Source organism: Ceratocystis lukuohia (genome assembly GCF_044167205.1).
Source record: "Ceratocystis lukuohia strain C4212 chromosome Unknown Supercontig9_pilon, whole genome shotgun sequence".
Classification (NCBI taxonomy): Eukaryota; Fungi; Ascomycota; class Sordariomycetes; order Microascales; family Ceratocystidaceae; genus Ceratocystis; species Ceratocystis lukuohia.
In genome coordinates, this window is record NW_027263528.1 from 433,798 (window position 1) to 447,881 (window position 14,084).

Here is a 14,084-nt window from a genome sequence, read left to right on the forward strand (position 1 = left end):
GTTCATAAATACCCTTTTCATCTATTAGCACAGAAGGATGATTTACGACTTACATATGCAGAAGTGAGGGTAGGTATCAGCACTTCAGACATGGGAAGCAGCTGAATATCTACACAAGTCCCAAGCTAAATGCCCGCCCGTCCTGTTTCGTACTGAAGAGTTCATCCTAAAATCGGAGCTGCAACATGTTGGTGTTCTGTTTCTCCTGTGGCAGAATGCTCATGCGTTTACCGGGATTATGTAGAATTCGGGTATACAGTGGCTTGAGCCGCAGTAATGCAGTAATCGGGGCTCAGATAGATAGCCTGTTTATATGCATTGTCACTTTAGAACGTCACCTTGTTCCTTTGCTACGTCCTCATAACATATATAATTGCCTCTCTACATACCAATGCGTAATTACGTCTGTTGTTGAATCTATCACTTTGACCCAAAGTCTATTGGGGCTATTGGCTAGTATTAATGGGAGTAATTGTTGATACTGAAAACCTTTTTGCTTATGATGAAATCTCTGTAGCTCAAGGGACATGTTGTGGGGGTTATGTAGCTAGGTGTCTGCAGATCATTGCACCTAGGTTACGATCTTGGCCTTGGACTGCCTCAGCAACTTCAAATATGGTAAGCTCAAGCCAAGCACTTGGATATAGCCCAGTTGAAATATCCAACGGCCCACCAATTTGTTCACGGGGGACTAAATGGTAAGTGAGAGGCTGTGGAACCGATGAGATACAGGTCTCTATGGAAGTTTCCTGAGCGGAGCGGCTGGGTTTGCTGCTGTAGTGCCTTTATCATATGTGCACAGGAGACGCCACAGCATCGAGGGAATAGGCTAGTAAGTCTTCTTTTTAGGAGAGCCTTCCCTTGCTCTTCAACATTCTATGAGGCCCAATGGGAGTTTTAACTACATGCAGAACTGTAACAAACCTTGGCGTGCTCGATTGTGAAGCGTGATCTTGACTTGGATTGGCTCGATCGCAGCCCGGCTATTTGATTTAGTAAAATATGCTTGATAGCCTTCTAAGTCTCAAATAGATCTAAGGTAGATTTCCTGAGATGGCTTTTGAACAACGAATGGATGCCTTCGTCATACGAGGTAGCTGAATAGGGCTAGTGATCAGCCCAAGTGTTGATACGCTTCTCATTCTAGAGGATATGGAAATTAGTCTTGATACAGCCGAAATATTTGAGGCGTTGCACCAGATAACACTTCTCAAGGTCCCTGAAATGCTCCTTGAAAGCTTCTTTGCCTGCTAATTCCCTGATTGTATGCTAGCAGTTGAAGAACTAATTTTAGCCATTGAGAGTCGCCCAAGAAGCTTTAGCTCTTTGGGGATGGCGTTTAAAGATTGGTTGGCAGTAGCGTAGGACGGCCTTGGTAGCATGAAAACGACAATGCGAGATTGGATTTGAGAAACAGTGAGCAACAGCATTCGTACATACAAGACGGCGATCTGTAGGTAAGTTGCACCACATGATGGTAAATAATCAAAGCTCACTCGGGATCAATAGTACTTCCCGCTCTCATTCAGAAACGCAAAAACGGCAGAAAGGCCGATGGTGAGCATCAACATCGAGACGTGCTCGTCTTGGGCGTACGATCTAGTAGGAGCGGCTCTGCATGAGACTCGAGGTATGATAATGAATCTAAATGTGTAAATGATACTGCTGTAACCCGGCTATCTGCATCAAGCCGCACCCGATGCCATATCACTTCCTTATCTAGTTGATTCGCGAAGGCATGCATGGTGCTCTGGCTCTCATATAATTACCGTCCAAGTTTATCATCTGGGTTGTGCGATACAACGGCAAATGTCTTGTCGGGTTGCAAGAGCACTTCTATGCTTGGAGACGTAAGCCCTGGTGTCCTTGGGCCCCGTACCGTGGTTTGTGAGATTCCTGATGGTCTTGTCAGTACCAGCTAGCTTGCGGTTAACAGGACAAGCGGATAGATACTAGCCTGACTCATAGTTATGTGCACCAAATCGGCCGTCTTCAGAGTGGTTTAAAGTCATGTGGTGGAATTGGAGCTTGCCTTCGCTGTCACAGAAAACGGGTCGCCTGTGCCTTGTGATGATGCCCCGCACTCTTGTATTGCCGAAGAGCTGCGAAATTGATGGCATTTAGAAGCGACTGTAAGCTTCCTATTCCCAAGTCATAGTCTTGTGATGCCACTTGGGCATTTGTTGCCTTGAATGAGGTATCTCAAGATCTGTAATCACATACAGGAGAGAGAAGACCAGTTGCAGAAACATATGGTAGTTTGTTCAATACTTTGTAGCATAGCAAATGCCTAGAAACAGTGTTGTTGCCGGTCGAATTGTTGGTATTGTCATATTGTTGTTGTGGCCATGTATTCGCCCAAGTCCATGTGCTTCATACATGTAATATAGTTGCCGCCATATTTGTATGACCACGCAGATGAATATTGTCCGCGCTTCTTTGCTTTCCTTGCTAGTTATTATTCCTCTTTATAGACAATAAACTAAGCATCGTATTCTTTGCAAGCAACTTGGGCTAGTTAGTATACAAATTAATGCATAGGATTTCATGATAGGGTAAATAGTGTAAAGCGCCTGGTGGAGGATTCATGACTAAGCGGGGCTGAAGTTAGTCAGCAAAGCACACTCAATCTGGGGCTAGCCAATCAGAAACACGATAATTGGCTGAGAGGGGACGAACTAGGCTTTCCAGACTGGGGAAGAAGACCCTCCCTTGATTCTCTGAGGGCGATTTGAGTGAAGCTATTCACGATTTTGACGCCGCGGCTTTTTTATTGGCATTGGTTGAATTTGCTCCACCGAGACACCGTTGCCATTACTTGTCCAATTGAATTGGACTTTGATTCCTGATCCCATCTCGGTTCCTGGTGATTTTTCTTGCCTGAAAATATTCATTCGCGTGTCTCTGCATTCATGATTTCCTCGGCTTCCATGATGCGCCCAGCTCGCATTGCCACGTCTATGGCTTTGCAGTGTACGTTTGCTCCCGACTCGTCCTTATCCGATCACCCCACGTCTCAATTGATATCCGATGGTTTGCAGTCCTCCCGAAGCCCGTAGCCAAGGGAACACAACCACCCATAGTCGACACACATCTAGCCCATAAACATGGACTGGATTTTGCCTCTGCCCGCCAGCTGCCCCGCCCCTCATCTGTACCCGATGGCCAGCTCGCTAACAATCAGATACCTTTCGTTTAGTGCGGCCGGCCAATGCCCTAATTCCCGGAGCTGCCGTCGCTTCGTCCCGGAAGGCGTCATCTCTGGCAGTCGAGCCCAAAAGCTACCGCCTCAACAAGCCTCGCCAGGAAGTCCTTCTTCCCAGCGAGGAGAAGCCCAAGTCTGTGGTGCAATGGGCACTGTAAGAGTTCACCACCCACATCATAATCAATTCTGGAGACTTTCCCTGGCTCTCTAGCTACAGCTTCATCTAAGCTAACACATGGCTCACCTGTTAGGACAACGTTGGACATCATCACCAACTGGGGTCGCCAAGGTTCCTTCTGGCCCATGACCTTCGGTTTAGCTTGCTGTGCAGTCGAAATGATGCACTTGTCCACGCCGCGGTACGACCAGGATCGTCTGGGAATTATTTTCCGTGCCTCTCCGCGTCAGTCGGATATCATGATTGTTGCTGGCACCCTAACCAACAAAATGGCACCGGCCTTGCGTCAGGTTTACGATCAGATGCCTGAGCCGCGTTGGGTGATTTCCATGGGCTCGTGTGCCAATGGTGGTGGTTACTACCATTACTCATACTCTGTTGTGCGTGGCTGCGACCGTGTGGTCCCAGTTGATATTTACGTCCCGGGCTGCCCGCCTACCCCAGAGGCGCTTATGTATGGTATGTGCAAAAAGTCCTTGCTTATGTTTAAGATCCCACAGTCCAAAATACATCCCATACTAATTCTGTGTTGATCAGGTGTATTCCAGCTGCAGCGCAAGATGCGCAACACCAAGATCACGCGCATGTGGTACCGCAAGTAAAGCTCTCTTTTTCTTTTTTTTTGCCAAGAGGGGAGTCTTTACTCGACTGGCGGCATTATCAACCCATAATACGCGTGACATGACACGACATGGGAATGAAAATGGAAAAGCAGCACTACGATCGATCAACCACCAGAAGCCCACAAAGGCCCAGACACAAACAGACAGACTTCTGCCATGCGCAAAACACGACAGATATACACACAACATCATACATTACCAGATCACAACCAGACAACAGCACGTAGTACAGTCGAAGCGGCGTTAAGCGCTGTTTCTTAAATTGGATATTTCCCGAAAATTCCTCCAGGCTCCATTTCATTTTCGTGCTGTGTGTTTTTATATATTTTGTTGTTCCTTTTTTTTTTCTTTTCTTCACATATCCTTTATATGGTTCCATGAGGACTTAAGAGGATATGGCCTAGTTATAGCCTAGTCCATGTGAATAGATGCATAGCTATTCTTGCCACAGGTTTCTGGTCCAATAATGATTCATATTTCAATGATGGGTAAAAGATAACGTTAGTTTAACCTCCCCTCCTCTTAACTCACACGCCTTCACCCCCGACTATTCAACACAACTGACGAACGGACAACCGACATATGCAAACTAACAAAGAGAGAAACAGAACTAGAGGTAACCACAGAAAGATAAAGAGGAAAAGAAAAGAGTGGACGGATGAGAGGTAAAAACAAAAAGAATAGAAAAAGAGAGGGAAAAGTATATAAACAAAAATATCAAAATCATGCCAAGTCCTTGTGAACGAGTAAAACCAAAGTCGCCTTATGACAAAAACACGCACAACGCAGAAGTGAGGGGAGAAGAAAACAGAAGTGGTAAAGGTATGGATAACAGAAAACCAAACAGGTCAGCAAAGATAAGAAACCATTGGTATCAGCAGCTTTACTCTTGTCCGAAGCCCATGGTCTCTTCGACAGCAATCGTGAGCTTTTGCTGGAGCATCTCTAGACTCTTATATGGAGGTAGATCCAGACGGTTGAAGCTGTGACGTCATGTTAATAACTCTACTAAGCACGAGAGAAAAAGATGAAAAAAAAAAGTAGCAAACAAGTCTCCGGCGGATTCACTTACCATGTGTGAGCCTTGGGCAGATTGTTAATATCTCCGGCCTTCTCAATTGTAAACCTTCTGGGACCGTCAGAGCCCTGCAAGTCCTTGAATCCATTCACTGGAATACGAGATGTTCCCGTGGCAAACTGGAGCAGGCGTGACTTTTGCTCGCCGTCCCATCCCCGAATTGTCTGCCAGAAGAATTGAATAACTTCGTCGTTCTCAGTGTAGCCGCGGTAGTCGGTATGCTTCTTCCAATCATCCACGTCGATTTCAGCAATACCTCCAATGAGCAGCTCCAGCTCACGCTCGTCAAATACATTGATAAGATCCTGGGGGATCAGCTCGGAAAAGCCTTCCTTGAAGGCCTTGAACTGCTCCTCTATGCGCTTCTGTATACGCCACTTGACCATGAGATCAACGTACTCTTTTTTGTTCTCGTTGGTCACGTCGATATTGCGGCCATCAGGAACCAGATCTTCGACGACGATGGTCCCGAAACGCTCGTCTTCAGTAGAGAAAGTCTGCTCCAGAATGCCATCTGAAATATCGTTGTCTAGTATCCATTGCAAAGAACGGTGGAAATCGGCGTCTACACCCTCCATGTCAGCTAGAGTAACAGCCTTGTTAAGAATCATCTTGTAAAGAGCTCCAATAAAGAAGGCATCAAGGAAGCGACGGTGGAAAATGGCGAGGCCAACAACACGGCCAATAAAGCGGAAGTAGTTGAGATGCTCAGGGTTAATGCCAGAGTGGGGGTTGATCTGAAGGGTATAGTTATCGTGGGCCGAGTACTCGAACAGACAGTAGAACGGATTGAACATTTCGTGAGATAGCAAAAAGAAAAATTCTCGGGAAAGACCTCCATAATCCAGGCCATCTTCTCCGTCGAACTTGATCATCAATCTCTTTTTCAAATCAGCTGGTGTCTGGCGTTGGATCTCAGCAAAGGAGTCTTCGAAAATGTGCGAGCGTCGAATTTTGATGTGACATTGCCCGGATGTTATCCGCATGGCAGGCTGTGAACGGAAGTAAATGAGCTTTCGGCGGAAGTCGCGCTTGTACTGAGGTACATTTTGGTCTAGAGATGAGGGTAACCGTGGGTCATCCCAAGTCGTAGTTTTAGTGTTGTGGTCGACAAAGTACACACGGGCGGTGTTGGTGAGGCGCATTTCCCAGCCACTAGGAAGGGGTCCCAGCTGCGACACAGGCTGTTGCTGTACTCCACTGCCGTTATTTTGAGGGTTGTAGACGCGGATGTACTGTTGGCGACGAGGGTCAACCCAAGTGGTTGTGCGTGTGTTGTGGTCAACATAGTATTGGCGTCCCTCAGGAGTGCGTCTCTCCTCCCATCCTGAGGGAAGCTCGCCTGATCCAGCTTGAGTAGTTCCCGACATTAACATATTTCCGGGTGCAGCGGTGGCCGCCGCCGCGGTGTTGGGAGGGGGTGTGCCTGCCGAAGATCCAGCCTGCTGTGCTTGAAGGGTGGGAGAATTGGCGCCCGTATCCTCGGGCAGGGTCCTGTTTTGATGGCGCTGCCGTTCGACCTGCGTATTTGCATCACGATCCGACTGTGCTACAGCGCCGTTTGCATTAGGGCGGTTCCAGCTGGTACTGCGGGTGTTGTGGTCGACGTAGTAAGTACGTCCAAGATTGTCCTCACGACGCTCCCACCCCGAGGGAAGGCGGCCCTGGGCATCTTCAAAGGGACTCATCTGGTTGGTGTTTGCAGGAATTCCAGTGGTGGCGCCGTTAGCGCCAGTGCGTTGGCCGGCAGCTTCAGCGGATGCAGGACCGGCTGGTGGTAAAAGAGATCCCGATCCTGATGTCGTGACTGATTGGCTGTGATTGAGATTCGCGGGTTTTGGACCAGGGCCCATGTTAGAAGATGGGCCAGGAGGCCCGCCAGCACCCATCTGACTAGGCGGGAGGGGGGATCGGGGCCGACCGTCGGTGCTCGTGCTCAAGGTGCTACCAGGGAGTGATACACGACTGCTGGATCCAATGTTCTGAGGGGCCGACGCGGGATTAACGCTGTTGTTGCGGGTCGGGGGATTCTGAAGGTTCATAGATAGGTTGAGGATAATTTTGCCGTTGACGACGAGGTTGTCGGCAGCTTTTTTCAAGTCGCGGGTGATCATCTGGTCTGAAATGATAGAATGGAGAACGTTAGTGAGCGGGACAGAAGATGATGGGCTAGGGGAGCAATAGAATGTTCTGTCCTCAAAATCCAGGAGGAGTAGAAAAAAGAAGCGTAGGCGGGTAGATACAGACGATAGTCACAGGGTGTGGTGTCTATCGATCGCTGAATCAGGGTTTTCTTCGTACCTCCAGCGTCAGCTCCAAAAGAAATGACATCACCAACACGAACATTGATCACTCCGAGAAAGCCCTGATCTTTCTTCTTAAACTTCTTTTGGTCGAACACTTGCACTGCCAAGATGCTATCTTCGCTTGCTCGGCTGCAGTTGGGATAGAAGACAAGGTTAGACAGGATTCCTGAATAAAACACTATAGAGGCAAGAAATAGAAGGGCGATCGTCAAATCATGGAGGGGAGATGTGATTACGTACAAATCGAAGCTTTCGTTCCAGTAAGGGTTCAAAGTGCGCTTGCAAACCCCCGTAGTTTTGGTCTGTTCGCCATTAAAGGTAACCACACAAAAGGGATCAGGGAAGCCTATGACGATGAAGCTGTTAGATATCAGGCGACTTATAGAAGCTAGCAAGAAGAAGCAGTGGGCTAGGGGGGGGGCGGATTTACGTACGGAAAACATCGCGCTTGTAGAGGCCATCAGCAGCAATAACTGGAGGGCTCAGCGGTTAGAATTAGAGCACCAATATAGGAGGTGAGATATGCGACAAAGAGAAGGACTACAGGAACACACCAGTAACGCGCAAGTTCATAGCCCTACAAAAAAGAAAAGGGACGGCGTTAGCAGATAGTAAAAAGAGGAGGAAATGTAAAAATAGAAGGGAAGCAAAATGCAAGCAAGACTGGTGAACTGCAATATGGACTTACCCTTGCGGGGTAGGCTCTGGCCGAGAGGACATGGCTATAATAGAAGAAACAGCGGTATTGGTAACAATAGTAGAGATCGGCGACGTGGCCGTCCGATGGCTTGCGAGTCACTAGAGAGCTGAAGCCGACAAAAGGAGAAAACACGGCGCAAGATGAAGGCCTGAGACGGCGACGGATGTTCGAAATACCGGCTTTGTTGGCCCGTTTTCTGGTCTACTATGGTGAGGATGACCAGATAAGTTCAACGAGGAGGGGTAAAACGAACGGAAACTGGCGACTTTTTTTTTTTTCTTGCGTGGCTTGGCTCAGCTTAGTAGCAAATAGAGTTTCTAGGGTCACGTCACAGGATCAAATTGGCGGGTTTTTTTCTATCAAGAAAGGGAAAAAAAAAAAAGAAAAAGACAGCCGTCCTTTTGGTTCAAGCAAGATGGCGATCGAGTTGAACTTGCAAGAAGATTTAGGAGCCCTCTCCAAAGCTGACAAAGCGAGGCTACCAAAAAAAGCGAATTGGTCACTGCTGATTTGCTAGCACTAGGCAGGCGGGCGTGTATCAACAAACACAAACACTTGGCTTTGTTGTAGACCCTATTAAAGTGAGGGATATATAGACGAGGCTGTGGACCAGCAGCAAGGCAACGCAGAATGGTCAATGACGCACCACACAACAGAGAAATAGAACAAGCGCAAAGACACAGAAATCAGTTGGCGGCAGCGGAAAAGAAGAAAGGTGTTCGAAATTGCAGCGAGAGAGAATCTCCAGAGCGAGGCGAGCAAAGAATGAGGAAAGAAAATAAATAAAATAAAAAGAGGGACGAAAAGAAAGAGACCTGAGAAGTGCTGTTTTGGGGGTGCCTGGGCTTAGGTTACAGAAGGGGATCAGGCGCTATAAAAAAAGGTCACAGCATTAACGAGGAGGAAGAGGAGGGCAGCTTGACTAGTCGGAAATAAGGGAGGTGGCAACAAAGATGAGTAGCGTAGCGGCACAAAGGGCAAACAAAGCAGAGATCAGAAGCAAAACAGCTGGATTGCAAGAAGCAGACGGTAAAGGATATCTAGAATAATAATTGGAAAATCATTGAGGAAGAAATTTACCTTGGGGAAGCCAGAATATCTGATGCGGCTTGGCCAAGACGAGGGAGAGGGACAAATTGTACATACAAGGGGTTAGAGGCAGTGCAAAATAAGAGAAGGGTTGGCAAGGCAGACAAGATAGTGCAAGATCCGGGTGTGTTAGGGTTACAGACCCTAAATAGATCATGGAGGAGATGCTGTAATCTGCCGCTCGGGTAGCACAGAGTGTTGCCCATTCCCGACAGCGCTGGTTTCACTCATAAGCTAGTGATTGATAACCTCTTTGGCTCCGTCGGCCAGTCGCTTTTATGGGACCTTCTTTGTTTCTCGACTTTGGCCTTTTACTCCTTTGTCTTCTTTACTGCCACGCCACCGTTGCGCTGCGACTGAAGCCGCAAGTCTAGCTCCGCTTCAAAGGAGACAAAACACACGCGGCCGGTGGCTTCTTTGGAGCCAAATCTTGCGTAGCCATAGGCCCCAAATTGCGCGGTTTAAAAGCCTCCAGCCTCGTCCATTTGCAGGGAATCACATGTCTCAGTCCTCCATTTCCCAAAGATGAGATGATGAAGGTGTTCTAGGGGAAGAAGAACAGAGAGAATGGCAAACAGAATACACAACTGACCCAGCAGTGAACCGGGGCCCCGCCGCGTCACCTTCTCGCCGGCTTTCATGTTGAATAGCTCGTACGTTGTTCCTCTTCAACACCAATTCAGATCCACCAATTTAGATCGGGTAAAGAGTGGGTCTATCGCGCTTATGCTTAAACGCACAATTAAGCAGCTAGGATAGCCGCAAATATGCGGGTAAAGGACAGACCCACAAATTATATGAATACAAAGAAGTTGCTATTTTGTTCAGCCTCGTCTCAGCTATTCTTAATATCTGTGACTTAATAAACGAGGGCTTTGCCTGAGAATATTCCAATCCACCACTTTCTGTCCTTTTTGACCTTCTACTCGGGCCTGACCAAAACCCTAGCCTGAGGACTTCTGCTTAAATTCCGCTGTAAGTAAACATTCGCACTTTGCGCGTAGATGCTACTTTCTGCTTGATCAGTCCACCGCTGGAATGACGTCGCCTTTCTTCGCCTTGACCTCTCGATCCTCAACAGCCCCTTCGGATCTAGATGTCTGCATATTAGAAAGAAAATTCCATCTGTTTCTTGTGGCATGAGCAAAGGAGACTCCTCAGCGTTGCATGTTCCTTGCGCTAACATGAAAGCTATGCTTTCAAAAAGTCCAGGCCGCTTTATCGAACAACGATACCTCCACCATTGACGATCTGCAAGTTATATCAACGCTCCAAACCAAACCCGCTTCAATCTCTACATCTACCGACGCCCATATAATAAATAATGTCAGACGGCGCTTCCGCTGGTCCCTCGACCACTGCTGCCGCGACGGCTGCAACTGTTGAGTCGGGCAACTTTGACACCGTCAAGCCCGATCTCGCTGTTGACATGGAAAAGCCGGCCAATGAAGAGGAGGTGCGCAAACAAAAAAAAAAGCTGTTACGTGATTTATGCCTTGGCGAAGTGTGCTGTGAAGCAGCTGGCTGATTCGCAGACTTTGTCTGTGCATCGCCCTTTGCGACCAAATACTTGAAAGGCAGAGGGGGTAAAACAGAATGGGGACAAGAAAGAGCAAGACAGGACACAAAGCTTACTATGGACTTTGGCAACCAATAGGAGGAAATCTCTGCGATGAAGAAGCGCGTAGCCGAGATGGAGGCTGAAGCCAGCAAGCTTCGCGAAATGCAAGCCTCTCTAGCCCAGCAGAGCCACGACGCAAACGAGAGCCGCGAGGACATCGATAGCCGTAGTGTGTTTGTCGGCAACGTCGACTACTCGGCATCTCCCGAGGACATCCAGGCGCATTTCCAGGGCTGTGGCTCCATCAACCGGGTCACTATTTTGCTAGACAAATTTACCGGGCAGCCCAAGGGGTAAGTTGGATTCAGTAATGTGCCCAAGGCCTGACATGTTTCTCCTGCTATACTCAGTATTGCTAACTCATGTACTCACTATTTCTCTTTCGTCTCTGTCGTGCAGCTACGCCTACGTTGAATTCTCCGAACCCAGCCACGTAGCACAGGCTCTTGTGCTAAACGAAAGCATTTTCAAAGACCGCAACATCAAAGTCACGCCCAAGCGCACCAATGTCCCCGGTATGAACAGGGGTCGGGGCGGCTTCCGCGGCCGAGGTCGTGGTAGCTTCCGTGGAGGCTTCATGCCCCGTGGCGGCTACCGTGGTGGCTACCGTGGCCGCGGCCGTGGCGCTGCGCCGTATTGATGCTTTCTTTACACGACCGACTACTAGTGCAAGAGAGGGGAGGGGAGAAGAGTTATCGACTGGAGACGGATGACATGAGAGGAGGAGGGACTTGTCTTTTAGGTTCTGGAGCTGTTTTGTTTTCATGTTATTGTCATATACGATTTGACAATTTGGGGTGCACACGGTTTTTTTAAGGATTCACATATACTGTCTACATCACACTAATTTCATATGTTTCTTCCAAGCACCGATAGCAATGGAACAATGCAAGGAGTAAGAGTTTGACATCAGGAATAGGGGTAGGAGTCATGGAGGGGGCAGAGCCAAACAGCTTGCTTGCTGTATACCGCCTTTTTGGCCATGATGTATGTATATCGCACACACACTCCCGACCCCCTGGCCAGGAATGGCACATTGAGGCCAAAAAAGAAATGCCCCGAGAATGTGACTAGAAGAAAGCAAAAGAGGTAAATTGCAATTAAGTTATCGAGGATTAAGAGGAATCACATAAACTTCAGCGCTATCATTTAATGGCTGTACAACTCCTGTATGGGACCCGAACCGAATGCGCTGTAGATATGGCCATCACGTGATACATAACACAACATATACTAGGTGATGCCGTACGCTTGAGAGACTTTTACCATGAACTGGTCACGGCTTTCATTGTGAAGACGCCTGGACAAGACGTGAATGCAAAGAGAATGCTGTACTAGGGTTGCTATGGGTTATCATGGGTTTAAGATTTTTGGCCCCTTGGGAAGCTGTCAGCTTCATTTCCACAAGGTGAACATCTGCAACGGTGAATGAGTGAACGCCCTATGCAAGGGCTAGTTGCAGTCTGGTGGCGGCCAATTTCCCCCGATTTGATTTAGCTTTATTATAGGGATCTGTAGCGGGCAAGGAGAGGGGAAAGGGATCAGGTCCAGGCTGAATGGGAAGACAGGCCCTTGAAAGACAGAATAGACAAGGGAGGACAGAGCAAGGAGGAATGTGTGCATGTGCTCAACTGCTATGTGGAGGGACAAAAAAAAACAGGAGAGGTCTGTCTTGGTACGTGGGTGCTTGGGGATACATACCGCACCATGCAAACGCGAGGAATGGGAGAGGCAGAGCAGAGTGAATAAAATACGCATGATGCGCAGGGCACAACATGAGAACGCTGAGCAATAGGCAAGCAAAACAAAACAGAATAGCACAACCACAGCACAGACAGTCTAAAGCAGAAATGCGGCTGGATACATGAACGAGGCTGGTGCGCGTCTGTTGTGGTGCAAAGGGGCATAAGTGGAGAGGGATGGACCAGAAGGGGGTGGGTAATACTGTGCTAGTACTGCCTGGTTTGGGGGAACCAGGAACTGAGGGGATTAGCTTGTTCTGTCTGTTGCTGCTGCACTGAATTGTGCGTCCATGTCCATGTCCATCCATGCCCCATGTCCGTGTCCGTATTGCTGTGCTTATTGGTTGCGTGCGGCCTTGTCGTGTTGTGTTGCTGTGTTTCTTTGCCTTGTTAATCTTATTGTTTGTTTTGTTTAGCATGAGCTGGATGGCTCGGTAAACAGCGGTAGTGGTCTTGGCGTTGGGTTGTTGGGGCGTATCCTGACAAGGAAGAAGAAGGAGGTCAGCCCAGTCAAGCTGTCTGTCTGTATGCAACAAGAAGTAGATACGTATGTGCACACTGACTGACTGCTGGCTGTTAGTGGAACATCCCTTGAGCTTAAGGCTATGTGTGTTATGGGCATATGACCAGAGAGCTGCTCCCTTCATTTCGTTTCCAGACTGCTGTTCCGTATAAGAAGCCGACCAACCGCTGCCCCATTTGTGTCAGTTTCACTTCTCTTCTCTCTTCAAGCTCATACCTTCACTTCTTCGTTCTACCTGTTCCATAATCATATTTAATCATCACACTCTTTATTTTCTTCTCATTTTCGTTCGTTAGTTAATATCTTCCACACTACGTTTAATTCCACAGACACAATGAAGTTCTCTACTGCCGCCATCTTCATCGCCGCCTCGGTTGCTTCTGTTGCTGCCGTTGACGAGAGCTGCAACGCCGCCAACATCGTTGAGGCCTGCATCAGCATGACCCAGCCCCGCGTTGACGCCTGCACTGGTAACGACTGGAGCTGCCTTTGCTCTGCTCACACTGACCTGGCTACGTAAGTACATGTGGTGCAAGGCTTGAACTGGCCGGCACATCTGATATGCTATGTGTGGTGCGATCTCTTGCTAACCAACGCTCATATAGCTGCTACAACAACTGCCCCAACGACCCCGCAGGCTTCTCTGCTCAACAGCAGGTTGACTCGTACTGCGCTGCCGCCTCTCAGTTCCCCGCTAGCACTGCTGCTTCTTCTGGTGCGGCCACTGGCACCGGCTCTGTTGCCACTGCCACTACTACTGGGTCGTCGCGGTCCTCCAGCACTGCTTCTGGCTCTGGTGCTTCGGCCTCAGAAACTGCCTCTCTCGAGACCACCGGCGCCGGTGCCAAGATGGCCATCTCTGGTGCCGCTATCGTTGCTGCCTTTGCTGCCCTCGTTTAGGATGGAAATACTCTGTGAATGGTTATCATGGTTATGTGAATTTTTGAGCGTTTGAATTCTTACTGAATATTGAATCACATATCTAATAACAAATGACTTGTGTGTTGTAACAACCTAAT

The 14,084-nt window shown here is 48.3% G+C and overlaps 4 protein-coding genes across 4 annotated transcripts; 3 read left to right on the forward strand and 1 right to left on the reverse strand.

Moving 5' to 3' along the window:
* Window positions 1-2,933: 2,933 nt before the first annotated feature.
* Window positions 2,934-3,985, forward strand: HOO65_090092 (Ferredoxin hydrogenase; the record flags this gene model as incomplete). The annotated part of the gene is made up of 4 exons (XM_071004570.1): window positions 2,934-2,973; window positions 3,200-3,359; window positions 3,457-3,842; window positions 3,921-3,985. 4 exons carry the CDS (start codon window positions 2,934-2,936, stop codon window positions 3,983-3,985), a joined length of 651 nt encoding a protein of 216 aa, XP_070855978.1.
* Window positions 3,986-4,889: 904 nt separating this feature from the next.
* HOO65_090093 (putative E3 ubiquitin-protein ligase hulA) lies at window positions 4,890-8,110 on the reverse strand (the record flags this gene model as incomplete). The annotated part of the gene is made up of 5 exons (XM_071004440.1): window positions 4,890-4,989; window positions 5,079-7,203; window positions 7,386-7,519; window positions 7,631-7,750; window positions 8,079-8,110. 5 exons carry the CDS (start codon window positions 8,108-8,110, stop codon window positions 4,890-4,892), a joined length of 2,511 nt encoding a protein of 836 aa, XP_070855979.1.
* Window positions 8,111-10,503: 2,393 nt separating this feature from the next.
* Window positions 10,504-11,440, forward strand: HOO65_090094 (Polyadenylate-binding protein 2; the record flags this gene model as incomplete). The annotated part of the gene is made up of 3 exons (XM_071004582.1): window positions 10,504-10,635; window positions 10,837-11,093; window positions 11,200-11,440. 3 exons carry the CDS (start codon window positions 10,504-10,506, stop codon window positions 11,438-11,440), a joined length of 630 nt encoding a protein of 209 aa, XP_070855980.1.
* A 1,959-nt stretch (window positions 11,441-13,399) lies between these two features.
* On the forward strand, window positions 13,400-13,965 carry HOO65_090095 (putative gpi anchored serine-threonine rich protein; the record flags this gene model as incomplete). Its single annotated transcript, XM_071004618.1, has 2 exons — window positions 13,400-13,581; window positions 13,671-13,965. 2 exons carry the CDS (start codon window positions 13,400-13,402, stop codon window positions 13,963-13,965), a joined length of 477 nt encoding a protein of 158 aa, XP_070855981.1.
* Between the last annotated feature and the right edge of the window lie 119 nt (window positions 13,966-14,084).